We start from the raw sequence: 17,731 nt of genomic DNA on the forward strand, positions 1-17,731 counted from the left end.
CTTTGTGCATTAACGACTCGCATAATAAGGGAGAGGAGCAACAAACCCCCAGTTGAAACCGAAACTCAGGTGTTAATGTCTCCTTCAGGATATCAGTATGTGGAACTCCCAACTAGTCAGTCAGAGCTGATGAAGCCTCCTGGATGAGAGGTGGAACGTCTTCAAGGAACTCAAGCAGGTCCAGTTGCTAGGATTAATCTACGAGAACAAGCATGACCTGGAGGACTGAGGATCTTCACAGACAGCAGGTGGGAAAACATTAAAAAATTTAGTATAACAAAAGGTCCCATAATAAGATGACAAATACTCTTATGCTACTATTTAGAGTGTAACCAAATTAATATGTTGCTTTGAAATAGGGTAAAAAATGAAATATTGATATCATGTTAATAATAAATGTATGCTAATAGTGTAAGTGATCTAGCAGCAGTAACTACCTGGTTGGTGCTCCAACTCAGGAACAACATAGAGCACTGTTTAGGTTAGACACCTTAACAATACTCACATTTTAATTGCAATTAATTTGAAAAAAAGAAGACAAGGAAACACATTTTAAAGCTCAAGATCAATTTGACTGATTGCTTTATTCAGATTTTCTATCGATATCACAATAACATCGCTGTTGTGAGTCTTTTTAATAATTGTGTGGTGTCACAGCCTTATTTGGAAATAGTCGTCAGCTCCGTTATTTTAATAGAAGACTTGATAAAACTACTACGGCAAACAAAAGTGACAAAAGATATTGCGTTGTTGTTTGTGGGATGGCGTGTAGTTCGTCCTTCAAAACCCTGTTTGTTGTGTCAATTTATAGACATAGGTTTTAACAAAGTAAAATGAATACACTGGTTAGGAATAAATTAATTAATTAATCATTAATATCCTGGAAGTCAGAAACTAAAGCTAAAAACTAAGTCACTGACAGATAAGATAAGATGTGTGAAGCAGGCTGGTATGTAAAAGTAGACTCCTGCAAATACAAAGAATAAAAATATAAGAACAGGTTACAGGTCAAACACAGTGCCAAACATTTAAAATGAATGATTATAAACGACTTAGATGCAGAGACAGTAGATGTGTAATGAGAGCGGGGAGGTTTCTTCACTATGAAATCAGCAGGAGTGGCGTCCCAGCGCTGAGACTTCAGGGCAACCTTTGACACACATTGTGAACCACAGAGTGACCAGCTCCTCATGTGGGAGTGTCTTTGTGTGACTCCATGTCTTTATTCACAGTGAGAAAACAATCATCATCAGTGGTAGACTGACAGTGTGATACCCCAGATATTTACTGTGTTCATATACTGCTCATATTATAGCTAGAACAACAACAACAACAAAAACTTGTTCGAGGTGCACAAAAACTTCAAGATAATCAGGTTTGTTTTAAGAATCTTCACGATTGTAGACACGATTGAATTTCAATAAAGTTTGTTCAACTTTTCTAATAAATAATTCCTCCATTTTACAGCTACGACTGTACAGTTAAAACCTTTTTCACAGATTAATATCTTTTACAAAACATGTGCGCTCAGCAGTTTGGCGTAGTGCTCTGGATGGTTTCTTTTAAGGTAAACGTTCATTTTGCCTTCAACTCGCTGATCTCCAGTCAGGCCTGTGAAGAAGAAGAAATAGAGGGAAATCTTGACTAATGAAGAGAAAACCGTGTCACAGATGAGCATAATGATATTGGTGAACGTAACACGTGGTAGTAAATGCGCTAAACGGTTCAGCGGTGTGAAAGCTCACCCAGCTGCTGAGCTGTTTTTCTGATCTTCTCCAGTGCAGATTGCACATCTCCTCCCTCTGGTATGAGGACCTCTATCTCTCCCACATGATAGCCAAAGTCAGCTTGGTCCAGATCTATCTGCACCCCCTCCTCCTCTAAAGTGAATGACCGCCGCACTGTTGTGAACTCTGCAAAGCAAACCAGATTCATGCTGCTCAGCCAAGACTCTTCCCCCTCTGAGCCGCTCTCCTCTGTCTCTCTGACCTCACAGGAGTCTTTTACGACCTCCTTCACTATCAGGTGAATTTCAGGCAGATTGGTTATCTCCTTGTAACGAGTGCACAGCGCTGCCGCTTGAGATTGTTCCCCGCTCAGCTCTGCGGTCCCGCTGGACGCCGCTGTCGGGCACTTGAGCTCCCAGCATCCTTTACGTTTACGCAGCCACATGTCTCTCAAAGTCAGGTCAAACTCTGGGGTGTCAAAGTACTGGTCACGAAAGTCCCGCTGGCCAACACAAACTGCCGAAGAAAAGAAGCGGGACGAAGACGGATCATTTTTTAAAATGGATGATTAAAACACTAACAAGGCTGATGCAGATAATTAAACTTAATTATTAACATGAGACAGATGGCCAGAGTCACTATAGTTACACAACAACCACAGCAATTAGTGTCATTAAATGTTGGAGAGGCCTTTCAGTGACCATTTCTAAGCTGTCGCCGATCACAGCGTCAGCTAAATGCACCCATGTGTGAACGTGTGGTGGATAAACACGTACCCCCGATCTCCTCCAGTGTTTTCAGGGTGTCGGCGTTGCACAAAAACTTCCTCTCCACTTCCACACTCATCTGAAATATTGAAATGGGAAGATCAGCTTCGACAACATGGCCGGATTGTGAACCCGTTCATTGTAAACCACCGTAAGGCTGATAATAAATAGAACAGTGTCAATTGTGTATAATAAAATGGTCATTTCAGGAGGGAATGACTGACTCAATTGCAATATCAATAAATAACCGTTGTGTTTACACTGAGGTATGCTGGGGCTTAACAATTAATCGATTTCAGATTGGCATTGCAGCTTGAAACCATGCCATTAGCAAATCACTAAGGCTCCAGTTACAGACATACGGTATGCAGCAGGTCTGGCTTTAAACTCAGATTCACGTCGTCCTGCCTGTGTGACAGCCACAGTTTACTCTCTTCACCAGTTCTGATGTCCTCAAGGTGACATCTGGCCTGATGTGGATCACTTTAGTTTTAGTTTTAGTGGTAGATAAAGTCTTCTTTATCGACTATTTGTTATAAATTTTTAATAACACTGGAAATGAAGTTCCACTAACGAAACACTGACTTACATACAGTTTATGCAGGACTTTGCATTGTGTCATTAGACGTCTGAGCTCTTTAATGTACCAACAGCAGACATTAAGATCGACTACCAAAACACGACTTGAAAAACTATTAAAAAGCATAAATTTCTAGTTTCACTTCCTACAAAACTGATGCACCAGCAAACCCAGTTCGATTAAACAGTGTTATTACAATATAATAATGATATAAACTTCTTCAGGTGTCTGCACTTTCACTTAAATCGAGTTTTTATTGTAAATTAGTATTTTTACATTGTGTAAAAAAAAAAAAAAAGCAGCCCTTGATTTATTCATCTGTCATTACCATTAAAGCGCCTCAAATACAGTATGAGAGAATACATTTAAAAAAAACACTGAAATATATAAACATAAAGTGTGTTATAAGGTAGATTTTTCCGTTTCACAGTCTGACATGTGCAGCTGTGAGATCATTATGGATGCTTCCCCATAACGGCGTGTGCAGTGTGACCTCTCTAATCATTAAATTAATATGACAGCAGGTAGCTGAGTAACAATTGAAACACGTTTTATTGTTCCACTGTAAGCTGCTGTAGTTAGATCAGATTTTTGTTGTTGTTGTCAGCAACACAGACAGCAGATGGGCTCTCATTATTATTAGTTATTTATTTAGGGTATTGTGTTATAGGACTTAATGGGTGACCTCCTCCTCCTCACCCCCCCCACTAGCACCAGCACCTCTACTTCTGCACTATTTAAAGGATCTGTGAAGTCTTTTTTAAAAATCTCCACTGTGCAAATATTTATAGCAATGTGACTCATATAAATAAGACTAAATTAGGTGCACGGTTTGAGGTGTAGCCTGGCTGCACTGTGATATTAATGTGGCACAGAAAGAAGGAGGGATGACCTTATTTTACCCAGAACACAGTGTCTCTTTATTCATTTATGCGCTGAAATAACCTGAAAATGGTGCAATTATGAGGTTAAAATCTCAACACTCCTGGACTGGGCTTAAGCCTCTCCTGTCTGCAGGCACTCACAGCTTTAGCTTCGTTCAATCACTTGGTTTTCACGCCTCTTATTACATGCAAATGTTAAAAATTAAACTATTATAGTTGCACTAACTATATCCCTCCAAGCAGCTCCTGTAGCCCTTCGCACCTGCCTCACAATCAAACTCGAATCAGCTGCTCGGACTCACGCACGAACTCCACTCCAAAATCACCAAAGTGAACCACGGAGTGTTAAAAAATGCCCACGAAGGCGGCGACCCGCACCTCCACGCACCTCGACGCGTCCGATCCTCAAATCCGAGCAATTCGGCGCTGAAAACCGAGCGAGGGATCGATCCGTGCAGCCCCCAACACGTCAGCAAAGTTTATTTCGCACAGGCGCGATCGGGGGACACCTACGAGGGCGTTCGGGAACATCAGCGGCCGTCCCAGTAAACGCAGCGCTCCGTACAGATGGTGCAGTTTTAATCCGCTCCGCTTCATAAATATTTATCCCACACAGTCGACTGTTGATGTGCGCCACACCTATCATTTGATTGAAAACATGTCATGATTCGTGCGGAAGGCCGGAGCCCATCTCTATTATTCAGCTTTAATTAAGTCGTCACTCTCTTTTGTGACAATCCAACTTGGCAGAATGGGGACTCATTTATTATTCACCTTTAATGTGAAAATGAGCATTAAAAGGGTGGGGATTCCGTGTAATCTAAGCATCCGGCAGACTTTAAAAAAATAAAAAAATAAAAAAATTAGGCTTTTTTTGTTTGTTAATTATTGCCCAATCGGTGCTTGTGCATACATTAATAATGTGTAATGTCTGCGGGGTTACATAAGGGATTTGATAGCCGTGTCTGTCCCTTCTGAATGTCAGCAATCAGCCTTGGGGGGAGCTGTGGTCTGTTTACTAGAGGGAAGAGGGGAAGGAGAGAGGGATAGGGCGAATGAAGGGAGGGGGAGAACCGGAGAGAGAGAGAGGGAGAGGGAGAGAGAGGGAGAGAGAGAGAGAGAGAGAGAGGGAGGGCTGGCAAGAAAACTTTTCACTTCTGAGGAGCCACAGAGGAAGCGTGTGTGTGTGTGCGTGCTGGAGCGGCGACCATGCAGGTAAAAACGCATTAGCTAATTGCTCCGAACTTAATTAAACGCCGTTCGGTTAATTGTGCCGACTCGGAGCGGGGAGAGTGGCCTGCGACTGGCAGGGGATCGAGCGAACGACGGATCGTGCCCCATACTAATCCGATCCCTTATAGAAATCCAACATTAAATCCCAAACTTTTTTCTGCCTCTCGCCTCTCTTTCGCCTCCTCTCCCTACACCCACCCCCATCGTCGAGGCGACCGCGGCGCACGTACTCCGCTTTCAAGTCGCTTTTTAGCGTTTAATTCTTTCGCCAATTACGGCGCAAAGCTGTGAAAACGATAGTTTAAATGGCCATGTGTTGCACGGCGAGTGTTTAACGTATGGATTCGAGCGCTAGGACGCGTCAAAAGGGGGTCTGCTGGGCGGCGAGGGAGGAGGGGGTGCGAGTGTTCCTAACACATCTGTAAACGGAGCCCACGTTCATTAATTAAATGGCTTTAGTCCGGCTAGGCCTCAATTTGCGCTGTTGAGCAGCAGGCGGCGGGCGGTGCAACACTACATGCCCGATTGGCAGCCCACAATCAGAGGGGTAAGGAGCTCACTCGAGGCCGAGGTTTCGGATGTGAAGCCTACTGAGTGTATTTTTCTGATCCGGGCTGGAGCGGAGCGGTGTGCCGGAGCCGCTGCTCCCACCTGGCCCGGCCGGAGTTTGTCGGGAGTGGAGGGCGGCCAGTTGGAGACAGTTTGAGGAGCGGTTAATTATCCCTGCCAGCTAACAGGCTAGCTAGCAAAGTGACACGACTGTTAATAGCTCGAGCCCTTTTGTTTATTAATTTAATGAGCGCCCAGCCCTACCGAGCGCCGCGGACCGGATTGTGCTGACGCCTGCCCCGTCTTTTGCAGTTTGGGACAAGTATGGATATCACTGCGGGGTTATTTTCAGCAAACTAACCAGCATTTCCACAAACACCACTGTAATGCGACGTTACAGGGGGGCTTCACAACCTAGCCTGCTAGCTAATTGATTCGTCTCTGGTCGGCATAGCTAATTAGACTGCTCGTTAATTAGCCAGCTACGGACAAGAAGACGTCAATCTGCTCGTATCTCGGCTTTTAATTATGAAACTCGTGACGGGGAGCTTTTCAACGGGACACACTCGGCAGATAGAGACTCGTCGGGATATTATCTGGTCATATTACCCTGCTAGCTTGCTAATTGGCATGACGAGGAAGTGAGGACGGTCGCTGTGTTGGTATTCCTCCTCATGGGCATGATTTGCTTTCTTGGCTGCGTCTTGGATCACGAATGCTTGCGGAGGAACACGGCGAGGCTGTGTGGTTGAAAACATCGGGCTGGTGGGCTGCTTGGTTTCCCCCCGAGCTGCACGGGGCTCGCAGTTTTGTCATCATGCATGTTGAGCTAATGCAGCATGATCTCGGAATATATGTAATATATTGGCCACGTGTTCCTCGAATCTGTCAAAACTGGTGGAAGACGAGCGGCCGGAGTGACAATGTGCTCATTGTGGATTGTCAGCCAGTGCATGATGTGGTTTGCATGGAGTGTAGACTTCGTTTAATGCAATTTGTGTGTACTTGTGATGTCAGATCAGGTGTGACACAACTGATCTTGTAGCCACTCCACTCTTTCACATCACAAAGGTGCCATTTGAGCAATTACATAATTGTGTAATGTGATAATGTTTGCAGACAAAATAGTGGGAACCTCCATAGAGAACAAATCTGAAATGGAGCTCCATGAGATTATGATATTGACCCAGGATTACTTTGTTTGTTGGAGCCAATTGAGGAGTATTCCCGGCTCCTCATTGGTGGGTTCAAATTGCCCCGCACAGCAATGCAGGTCACCCAGCCGAGGTGCACAACAAACCAGTAACAGTACACTTTTATCTCGATTGGTGCGGCTCCCTGCTTGATAACCGGTCGCATGACATGACTTCTTTGCATTTCTTTCTTTGCTCTGTGCTAAACTTCATACAGCAGATTTCTCTCTTAACGTTTGCTTCTGTTCCTCAGGAGGAGTCTGGAGAGAAGGTTTGCAGTGAAAGGAATGGGGTGGCAGAGTGGTTGTGCCCCCTGTGCCAAAAAGGCCAACCGGACAGATCTTCCCTGTCGCTGCATCTCACAGAGCAACACAGCGTACTTCCATCGTGTGTCGACAGACTGCTGGACATTGTGAGTGTGGCCGAGATACCGACTGTCATAACTTATGGCTGGATTTGCATGTTTCCCTCCTCCCCAACATTTTGTTGTTCAGCTTTAGTGGTACGACCCGATCACACTGGGTCATAAATTAATTATGTGCATAATGTGTAAAGAGCCCACTTGTTGCCGCCTCATATGCAGAGGTTAGACAAAAAATATTTTAATTAAATCAATTTAATCGAATCCACAAGACCTTTTAATTTGATTCTGGGTAGTTAGTCCACCCTTTGATGTAAATATTATGGTATATGAAAAGTTTTTTGATAGATGGGTGGGTGCTGCTTCTTCTTTTTCTTTTTCCTTTTTTCAAAAAAAATTAATCCCCTGGTTTGGTTGTACTTGAAAAATAAAAAAACAAACACAAGTAAGACTGCAGTTTTATTAAACCCAAATCTTCATCATCGTTTATCCCCGTCTTCTACATTTACCCAGGATTTCACTATTAAATAATGTGGCTAAGTGTTTTATTCAGCCTTTCTACATGTCTTAAACAAAAAAACAACTATGAAATTCTTAAATTGAGATTCCAAAAATCCTCTTACTTACTTGTTTGATAACTGTTTACCCATAATAAGGGAAGAAATACACTGATTTCTACACAATCTATCAATACCCAGAATTTAGAGTTGTCACTCTTGAATCCACCGTTTGCTGCTTTTATTGCTTGTTTGTGCAAATTCCCTTTGTGCACTCTGTTGTTTTAATAGTTTTAATATGTCATTGATTTGATCTAGTCACCAAGTATCTCACTTTGAAAGTATTTGTTGAGTAGGCAGCAAAGTTTAAAAAAAAGAAAAGAAAAAAAGGACAGCACCTCAATGAATGAGCCGTTTGTCGCGAGCCATGATAGCTTAGCAGTGTTTAGTCTTAAGAAACGCAGGGAGTATTATTGGTGCATGAATTGATCAAAGATGGTTGAATTTATGCCTTTAGGGTAGTTTGCAAATTAAAGGCTCGCCAGGCTTGCTATGTGTAATATAACCACACATCATTGAGTCACGCCCGAATGTTGTGCCGCTCAAAAGCTCCAGTGTGGCATTCGGCTCATCTGAGAGGGAGCAGAGGGAAGTTCTGCTGTGGCGGTGATTGCGCTGACTCTCTCCTTTTTCTCTTTAACAGGCTGTTCTAAAGCAGGCTGCCAGTGGAAAAGAAGAGGACAAAGGTGCTCAAAAGTCCTCAGGTGAGATTGATGATTCCTTTTAAAAATCACAGAGATGACACTGTAATAACACTTGCTTTTCTTTTTTTTTTTTTTTTTTTTACTGTCACCACACTGATTAGATGTACAATCACAGACTTTTTATTATTATAATTAGCTTCTATTTGTGGCACTAAAATGCTGTTAAAACTGTATGTAGTAAGGTTTAAGGTGGAATCAAAGCAATGCACTTACAATAGAAAATTGCCCTTGATGTGGGCTGCACGGGTGCAGGTGGGTAAAATAGTGTCTGGCCGCCCTCACAAACTGCATTCAGCGTGCAAACCTCTTGTTATCGGCTCCATTTAACAGAGCATCAAAGTTAAATGTGTATTTATTTTATCAGATGCTGAATCTTTGCCGCTGAAGCACGCCGAAGACGTCAGTTCAGACCCCTGCCAATCTAGCGAGAGTGCAGACGCTACCCAGACGCTCGGAGACAAAGAGATGGAGGAAGAGAGAATAATCGAACAGGAGGGAGGTGAAGCTGAGCCGGAGCCAGAAGAGGAGGGAAATCCACTCACCGGAGCCAAACAACAAAATGCAACTGAAAACACAGAAATCCCAGACGCCAGTGAAAAGTCAGTTGGTAAAAATGGTGTGCCAGCTGAAAATAACACCCGCTCATTCAAATGCAATGCCTGTCTGGAAAGTTTTCCCAGCAGAACTGCCTTGAGTGTTCATTACAACTCTGCATCCCACATTCAGAGAATGACAACAGGCTCTGCAAAGCAAGGTCCGGAGAGCAGCCCCCAGACTCCCGCGGTTCAAGTCCTGTCTCGGCCATACATTTCAAACAAACCCTACCAGTGTGCTGTGTGTCGAGTCTCTTACAATCATGCCATCACCCTCGAGAGCCATATGAAGTCTGTCCTGCACCAGACCCGCAGCAGAAACGCTGGAATTGCTGCACATGCTGCAAACAGTGCCGTGGCTACTGCTAGTTTGAGAGGCAGCACCAGTTCTCCGAACACTGTAGTGACCACGTCTGGAAGTGGAAGCAGTCAGTTAGTTACCTCCACCAACTGCGCTGCTCCTGGGACGCTGGTGGTGACTACTGCAAAAGAAGGAGAACAGATTTCAACCTCACAAGTGGCTCCCTCCCTCCTCACCTCCCCTGTGGCCTCCGCTCAGGCGGTCTCAGCCTTTCTCACCCTCCTTACATCAAGTCCCAACACGCTCTCGCACTCCCTCCTCCCCTCTTTGTTCGCGGCTGGTGCTGCTCCTGGTGCCGCTGCACCTCAGCTCGTGCCTCAGCCCCAAATGGTCATGCCCTTGATCTTAAATGGGCTGCAAGCCCAAACTCAGCAGCACCAAGAGAACCAGCAAGGCCAGCTCCTTACCCAGTGTGTGCCATTCGTAGGTCTCAGCACAGCCCAGCAAGCCCTCCTAACCCAAAGACTTAGCAGCTTACAGAACCAGTGGCCCTCTGCAGGAGTTCCAACAAACATACAGCCCTGTCCAGAAGAGCAGACACAGACTGTAAAGTGTGACAGAGAACAAGAAAGGCTGGACAGTGAGGAGACAGCTGAAGCGAAGGGCTCAGATCAGATCAAAGACGGGCCGAACCGGTCTGCAGAGAAACCTAAGGAAGAGAGCAGTAAAGAATTTGCACAGTCTCCTAATATAGAAAGCAAAGTGAAGGTTGAGAATAATGAAGACAATGGGAAGCCACATGGAGATAGCACAACAGATGGAGACAGCTCAACTAATCAGTTGGACCTGGAAGGTGATAAAGCGACGAGCCTGAATCTCTCTCCAGCGGGCACAGAGAAGAGCCTCCGCAATAACAACCTCTCGCCTCCTGCATCTGTGCCCAGCAACTCAAGCCTCAGTCCTGTAAATTTAAACCTTACGCTTAGCCCTGATTCTACTCCTCAGAAATCACAATCGGGCACAAGCCCTTGTGGCTCTGTTGGCACCCCAAAATCCAGCCCGAGTACAAATGCCTTAACTAACAACCAAACTCGACTCCATTGTAATACAATGGGATCCATTTATCCAGACCTTCCAGTGCTGTCAGAGTTCCAGTCGGAGGTTCTCTGGGCCTTCTTTGAGTCGCGTAGTGAGGCTGACGCTGCAAGTCCTCCCCATGAGGACTGTGAGGCGCTGGGCAGAGAGGTGGGTCTGTCTGAGGAAGAGGTACGCAGGTGGCTGACCCAAGCCCGGCACGCCAAACAGAGACAGAGGGCGACCGAGTTAGATCAGCAGGCAGAATTTACGAGACACAGCCAGGGTTCTGATAATGACTATGATGATGAGGAGAACTCACTGATTATAGCAGAGGGTGAGGATGATGCTGAGGCTTCAGGGAGTCAGGCCATAGATCTGTCCAGCACAAGAGGGAAACGCAAACAGAGAGATGTGGGAAGGGAGGGTCAGGGGGACTCCTGTCTCACGTCTGACTCAGAAAACGAGGTCTACACCTCTGTCATCGTTTCTGATGAGGAAAGTCAGAATGGGTCTTTCAGGGAAGGCCCCGAAAGTCCTGTGAAAGATGAAGCACAGCGGGAGGTCCACGGCGATAAGGGGTCAGTCGGTGGAAAGGTGTTGCGCTCCACAACTGTGTTTCTGTCTGATGCAGAGGACGAATACGAAGACGAGGAGGGTGGAGGTGGTCAGAGGGCCAAGAGGAAAAAACGAAAGGGGGAGTTTGAGCGCAATGAGGTGGAGGTGAAGAAGGAGAGGCAGGACCCAGACGTGGATCTAGAGTTGGAGGCTCAAGGGGATCCCCCAAGTTCACAGTCCCACGCTATGGACCACCATGAGATGCCAACCAGTGCCCTCCACTCGCTTCCATTATCCCTCGCTCCCTTTTCTACTCAGTTTCTCAGCCCCTACGTCCTCTCTCTTACTCCTTCCATGGTTGGAGATGGGAACAAAATACCCATCTTCCCCAACCCACCGACCATCACACGCTTCTCCAGCTCTCTCCTCTCGCAGTCTCTCTCCTCTCTCAACCAAACGTCTCACTACCTGTCCAATGGTGACGACTGTGAGTCCGCTCTGGATCTCAGTATGGGAAAAAACAACTCAAAATCCGCTTCTTCCTCCTCGTCTCTGGCTGACAAAATTGCAGCGCAGAAGGGACAGCTGCTGGACGGGCTCGGCCTGAGGCCCACATCCAAAGGTCTGGTGGTGGTCCAGGTTAAGCCTGAACCGGTCTCTGGCTTGCCCTCTTCCAACAGCAGCATGAGTCTGGTCAACTGCAGTAATATGACAAAGTCTAGTATTTACATGAGGGCGGCAGAGAAGATGAACGCTACGCTGTTGGAAAGGGAGCGAGAAAAGGAGAGGGAGAAGGAAAAGGAGAGGGAGCAGGAGCAGCAGCAGAGAAAGTCGAAAGGTAAACGGTACCGGGACATGCGGCGTTCAAGGACCATCATTCAAGCTGAGCAACTTGACATTCTGTACGGCTGCTACTTCAAAGACCCAAATCCTGGGAAACATGAGTTTGAACAGATTTCAGAGTGGGTCCACCTTCCAAAGAAGGTCGTTCAGATATGGTTCCAGAACATGAGGGCGAGGGAAAGAAAAGGTGAGGTCCGGTTCATCAGCGACGGGACCTTGGCTGCAGTTGGCAAACCCCTCATCAAATTCACTTGGCCTCTTTCCAAACCCATATTCTCCAACAAGCCTGCTTCAAACAATACTGGGAGCAATACAGGGGGCATTACAACGACTCCGATTGTGCGCACCCTCATAAAGACGGACAGAGAGCCAGTGAAGGAGTTGGGCAAACCGGCCGTGGTGAAAAAAATAACTCCCGTTCCTATCAAACCCAAGGAGGTCGTTTCCTCGACCACAGTGTCTCCTGTGAGCAGCAGTGCTTCTGCAGTGCCAAAGACCAAGCTCGAAACCACCAGCAACGTCACCATGGTTAAAGTTGCACCCAAAGTCAATACCCCCGTCCTTTTAGCACCACCCAAGGATCTCGTTCCCATCGCGCCGCGGCCGGCCCAGAAAAGAAAGCAAGAAGAGGAGAGCGAGGAAGAAAAGACCGACGAGGAGAAAGACAATGAAAACGAGATGGGTCTCGGACCAGGGACCACAAACCGCATGGTGCCGAAGCTGCCCACGACCCCCATCAACAACAGGCCTGCAGCCTCAACAGTGGTGCCACAGAAACAGAACGGGCTGAACTACTGGACCCCCAAAGTCCCAATTAAGATCAACACTCTATCAAGAGAACAACTGGCTCTTCCCACACACACAGCTCCTCGTACCATCCCCCCTCCCCCCACCCCCAGCATTGCACCAGTCAGCCCAAATACCCCCAGCTCTGCCAAAGTGGCCAGCCCCTCCACGCCAGTTGTAGCTAAATCCAGCCCAACAGAAAGCAGCTTCCTGCCCCACTCATCCAGCCGCAGGCCGCGCACTCACTTGTCCTGCCTACAGCTGTCCATTCTGCAGTCGTGCTACGAGACCTGCGCCCACCCCAACGCCATGGAGTGCGAGGCGATTGGCACCGAGCTCAACCTGCCGCTCAAGGTGGTGCAGATCTGGTTCCAGAACACGAGAGCCAAGGAGAAACGCTGGAGGCTGCAGCAGGAGAAAATGGTAAGCTGGCAGCGAGACAAGTTAGTCCTGGAAAAACGACTCCGTAGGAACACATTAGAAAAGGTTTGGTGGAATCCACAGCCAGGTGGATCAGTGAAAAAAAATGTTTTGTGCAACACATGACATCGCTGCTCTTTCAAATAAACCATTACAGGTGTGCAATTCACTACTGACAACAAAATACAAGTTTTGTGATTCTTCATGCATCTGCTGTGTTATAATATATGTACTGATGTAATATAATTATCTCAGTATTTGTTTCAATAATAATGAGCAGCCTGTAAGACCACATGAGAAACTCATGAATAACATGAAGTGATGGTTAACCTGGTTAATATGAAGTCTGGTGTTTTCATACAGGATTTCTATTTATTCCTCTGAACTCCTGCGTTGAAGTCGTGCAACTTTATGGGAACAGCACCAACATGGCTAGAAGTAGAGAGACCTCAGGAATAAGCTCTGTGTGGTGTGACACGGGTCATAAAAAAATAAAGTTGAAGTTTATTTATTTTAGAAAAATGAGGGGGAAAGCGTAGATAACAACTGTAGACATTAAACTACTTAGGTTTTTAATTAGTTTCTGTCCTCGTCTCCTATCTGCTCTGAGTAAACACAGCCTGCAGTTCAGCCAGAAAGTCACCGAATTTCTGTGACTGTTGGTTGCAGCTTTTTTTTTTTTTCACAGAATCTGGTTAAAGCCAACAGTTTATTTTGGCAGTTTTTAAAAATAAGAGATCTAGAACAAAGTGATTTTTATAAAAAATCCAGACGTTGAACACAATTAGTTCAAAGATTGTTGAAAAGTGAAAAATCTGTTTTGTTTTGTTTTTTTAAATCAGCTTTTACAGTTTCTTACTAAATTAAATTGTGTAGTTTTCACATTTAAAATAAAGCAGAAGCAGTCACCTGACAGGTTTTGGGGTATAAAGTCATCACTGGTCTAATACACGCTAAGAAAAGTCCACATCTCTGACTGTGTGTATTTATAAGAGTTGTCTAATTGCTCAGTTTAATATTAGTCAAACACGTTGGGCTGTCTGTAAAGAAAACAGTGCGACTTAAATTACTATCCGAAATAGAAACTTGCTCCAATGCACCTGTAGCAGTCGTAGACTTGTTGTGTTCAGTCTGAAATTACGCCAAACTTGAGCAGATAAAAGATTAAAGTTTTTTTTCTTCTCTCCCTGTCTGGTTGTGTCTCCCGGTTCTCAGTCTCCTCTGTCAGGAGGCAAAGTGGACATGAGCTCAGGAAGCTACCTGCAGTACAACGCTCTCAAAGCCAATCGGCCCATCCTTCCCAAGCCCGTTCAGCTCACGGTTACTGAACCTCCAGCTTCCCCGGTGGCCGGCCAGCCAGTGCCAAAGGAGACCCTGACGGGCCGCTGCGACGCCTGCAACGTCTCCTTTGAATCCCGGGCGGCCGCCAGAGCCCACGTCTTCTCCCCACGTCACCTGGCAACCCTGAGAACCACTAACTTTGGCCAGCCGACGGCGCTCGTCAACAAGAACGGAACCGGTAACAGCGGACCCGGCGGTGGCGCGCCGGGCTCTCTCACCACTACTGTAACCAGCTCTGGTTCTGCAGGGGAGATCGTCGTGGAGTTGCCTGCAGCGACGGCCACCAGCAACAGTTAAAAAGACTCAGATCAGGATTGGTCTGCACACTGACTATTGTTGGACCCATTTGGGCTCCTCAGATTTTAATAAACAAATTTGAGCACTAATCCTCAAAAGCTAATATTGTTTAGTTTTTGACGCCGGCTCCCCCTGCACCCTCTATCCTTTTGCTCTACCTTCACTGACTTGATATCCGTTAATCAGCAGAGCTCACCTGGAATCAAACACACAACAGCAGACTCTTTCCATGCTGCTTGTCGCTTATTCAGTCGCTGTCTGATGAGTGACGAAACCCTCTCGAGTCCCCCTCGATCCTCGCACACTTTCTCCATACATTTTTGGTCCTAACCCTGTGGTTATGTATTACCTTACTTCTATGACCTTCCTATAATTTGTAAAGGCACTCAACTTGCCATGCTTGAGCTGTTCTACCCGAAAGACTGATGCAAGTGTTTCCCTTTTGGCAGCGGCCGCGGCGGGCCCGGAAACACTTTTTTTTTTTTTTTTGTTGGGATAATAACATGAAATACTCACATTAATAACTCCCAGTTTGCTCCTGTGGAATTGTTTTTCTCATGCCTACTTTCACATCAAGGGCAAAAGATTGCTTGGATATAATATGACTGGACTGAACCGTTGGGAGAGGAAGAACTGGTATTAACTGTCACCTTTTTATTTGCTACAGGAGTGCGATCTGAAGAGTGTTGTGTCTGCTCATTTGGGATATAAAAAGAGGTACTTTAGAGAGAAAAAGAGCTGTTGAATTGTCCCCCATTTACACGTTCATAGTTTCACGACAATCCAAATAGACAGCGCAAAAAGAGGCTGAGGAAAGTAGAATCTTTAGCATACCGCACTTTGACACATTTTACATTGTTTGAAATGTTTTTAAGCATTCTAATGCAGGTGTCTTTTTATGGAAAGACACGATGATGCATGTCGGATGCCTTAATAGAAGTCACGTGGAGAAGAAAAGAGAAAAAAAAAAAATTGATTTTTGCTAATCAAATGAAACGTGCTTTAGGTGTGAGCATAATAATTGTGCAAAAATCTGACCTGGTTCTATAAATGAAGAAGAGCTTTGTTCCAAAATGCTTTTACATTCATTTTGTTTTTTTTGATGGGGAAATATCTCAGAATGTTATATTCTATTATCTAGAGCATCGCAAATCCTGCCTGTAAAGTTGTCAGCATTCTCTCGGCCAAGGACTGTATTCAGCTATCTTGCTTTCACATCCGATTTTTTTATTTCATTTTTATTTTTTCTTGATGCTGTAAATTTCACTCTTCACCCAAATGTGTGTCTCATTTTGGAACGTAGCTCTTCAGGCCTGTTGGGGGAAGATAAATGTTTTTTTACACCTACTGTGGGTGTGTTACAAAATATGACAGCCTTAAGAGGAAACACCACCAGGTATATAAATTCAAGCCCAGGTGATCCTCGTGTAATATTGGTGAATTAATTTCACCCTCATCTGGCACCGGAGGGTCAGACTGATTTCCTAAATTTCCTTTGCCATGAATACTGTGTATAAGACAGGAAAGTTAAGTACTCATTTTATTTAGTCCAGTATTTATACAAACAAAAATAGAAGCAATTAAAAAAATAAAACTGGCATAGCTGATTTTTATTTAGGTCAAAAGCCAAACCTCTGGAACTGAGAGAACAGGGCTTGAAACGAGCTGTTTCCCATACTTGTGTTCCCCTCATTTTGTTCAGTTTTGAAGCAGAGAGAGAGCGATCCTGGTTATGTATGTGCTGTGAAATGAGATCTTATATCTGGAAACCACGACAAGGGAGACGGTTGGTTATTACTAGTTTCCTCGAGGGACTGACAGATACTCAAATCTAGGAAGCGAATTAGGAAACTCAAAATGCGTTGACTGAGAGCTAATAAGATGGTGCTGTGTTGAAGGACACATAACATACTAAAGATGTTTTCCTTCAATTTAAGTTGTATATTAATGTTACTATTGATAGTTTTAACAAAATGCAAAACTAAAACATGAACTTTTTGTAAAGAAATATATTAAAAAAAATAACTGATATTCCAAAGTAATCCTCCCTTTGCTTTCTGTCATTCAAAAAACCAAAAAGCAATCTTTAGGTCGACAGAGAGCAGGAGAGGTGTTCGTAAATGCAAACTGTAAAGGACATCCCACGGCTTGACACTTGCACTAAGTCCACAATTTTTGCACAAGCTACAGACATTTTCAAACGTACACAGCCATTACCGCAACATTAGGAGAGTCATTTGGTGTGGTTCTGAGACCGGGAGGGTAACGAATGACCTTCGACGAGTAATAATTGGAAACTGTATCTTGTGTGTAAAGCAAGGACTGGAGTGCTTGAACCTCAAGACTGGGATTACACACACACACACATACGCACACACACAGACACGGTGTTGCACTGTCCAAACTAGATACGTTTTTATGGAGATCTGCTTTTTATTCTCTTTTGTTTCATTGTCACTTTGATTATCACTATTGTTATAACTGTACTACTACTTATACGATTTATTCTTACTACTCATCACTGTTTTTTGATTATTATTGATCCATAATGGTTTTAAAATGCCACCTCTCTGCTCAAAAAGAGTATGGTATTCCTATGAATATTGAACAATAATAGTGGCAGTGTTGTTATGAATTGTTAGATTTTTGATTAAGCTTATTTTTCCTCCTCACTTGTACCTGCCTTTTTTGTGTTTGGTCTCCATTATGCTTTCTTTGATATACAGAAAAAAAATAAAATCAGTTGAACAACAAAGTGCATCTGTTTGATTGGAACACAACTGGGACGCTTGTGTGTGTGTGTGTGTGTGTCAGAGGCCTAAGTGTCCTAATAGAACCGTTGTGTAATTGGAGGTTTTACCTAAGTGGTACATTGGAACAACAGACTGTAAAAGATTTCAACAAAGGTCACTGAGGTCACACCGGAGGAAACAAAATAAATGACACACTCAAAATGTGCCTGG

The 17,731-nt window shown here is 44.7% G+C and overlaps 2 protein-coding genes across 4 annotated transcripts; one reads left to right on the plus strand and one right to left on the minus strand.

The window, feature by feature from the left end:
- Nucleotides 1–565: 565 nt before the first annotated feature.
- Nucleotides 566–4,426, minus strand: thtpa (thiamine triphosphatase). Of its 2 annotated transcripts, none has more exons than XM_008292778.1 (4): nucleotides 4,347–4,426; nucleotides 2,504–2,573; nucleotides 1,746–2,243; nucleotides 566–1,611 (listed from the first exon to the last, which is right to left on the minus strand). In XM_008292778.1, exons 2-4 carry the CDS (start codon nucleotides 2,571–2,573, stop codon nucleotides 1,511–1,513), a joined length of 669 nt encoding a protein of 222 aa, XP_008291000.1. In that variant the 5' UTR covers nucleotides 4,347–4,426; the 3' UTR covers nucleotides 566–1,510. The 2 variants fall into 2 exon arrangements, with proteins under 2 accessions (XP_008291000.1, XP_008291001.1); XM_008292779.1 differs by having other exon boundaries at nucleotides 4,337–4,419.
- Nucleotides 4,427–5,062: 636 nt separating this feature from the next.
- On the plus strand, nucleotides 5,063–17,523 carry zfhx2 (zinc finger homeobox 2). Of its 2 annotated transcripts, none has more exons than XM_008292786.1 (5): nucleotides 5,063–5,173; nucleotides 7,187–7,345; nucleotides 8,495–8,555; nucleotides 8,920–13,133; nucleotides 14,346–17,523. In XM_008292786.1, exons 1-5 carry the CDS (start codon nucleotides 5,168–5,170, stop codon nucleotides 14,766–14,768), a joined length of 4,863 nt encoding a protein of 1,620 aa, XP_008291008.1. In that variant the 5' UTR covers nucleotides 5,063–5,167; the 3' UTR covers nucleotides 14,769–17,523. The 2 variants fall into 2 exon arrangements, with proteins under 2 accessions (XP_008291008.1, XP_008291007.1); XM_008292785.1 differs by lacking the exon at nucleotides 5,063–5,173 and adding an exon at nucleotides 5,644–5,738.
- The last annotated feature ends 208 nt before the right edge of the window (nucleotides 17,524–17,731 follow it).

This window comes from Stegastes partitus, unplaced genomic scaffold (genome assembly GCF_000690725.1).
Source record: "Stegastes partitus isolate 25-593 unplaced genomic scaffold, Stegastes_partitus-1.0.2 Scaffold832, whole genome shotgun sequence".
NCBI lineage: Eukaryota > Metazoa > Chordata > Actinopteri > Pomacentridae > Stegastes > Stegastes partitus.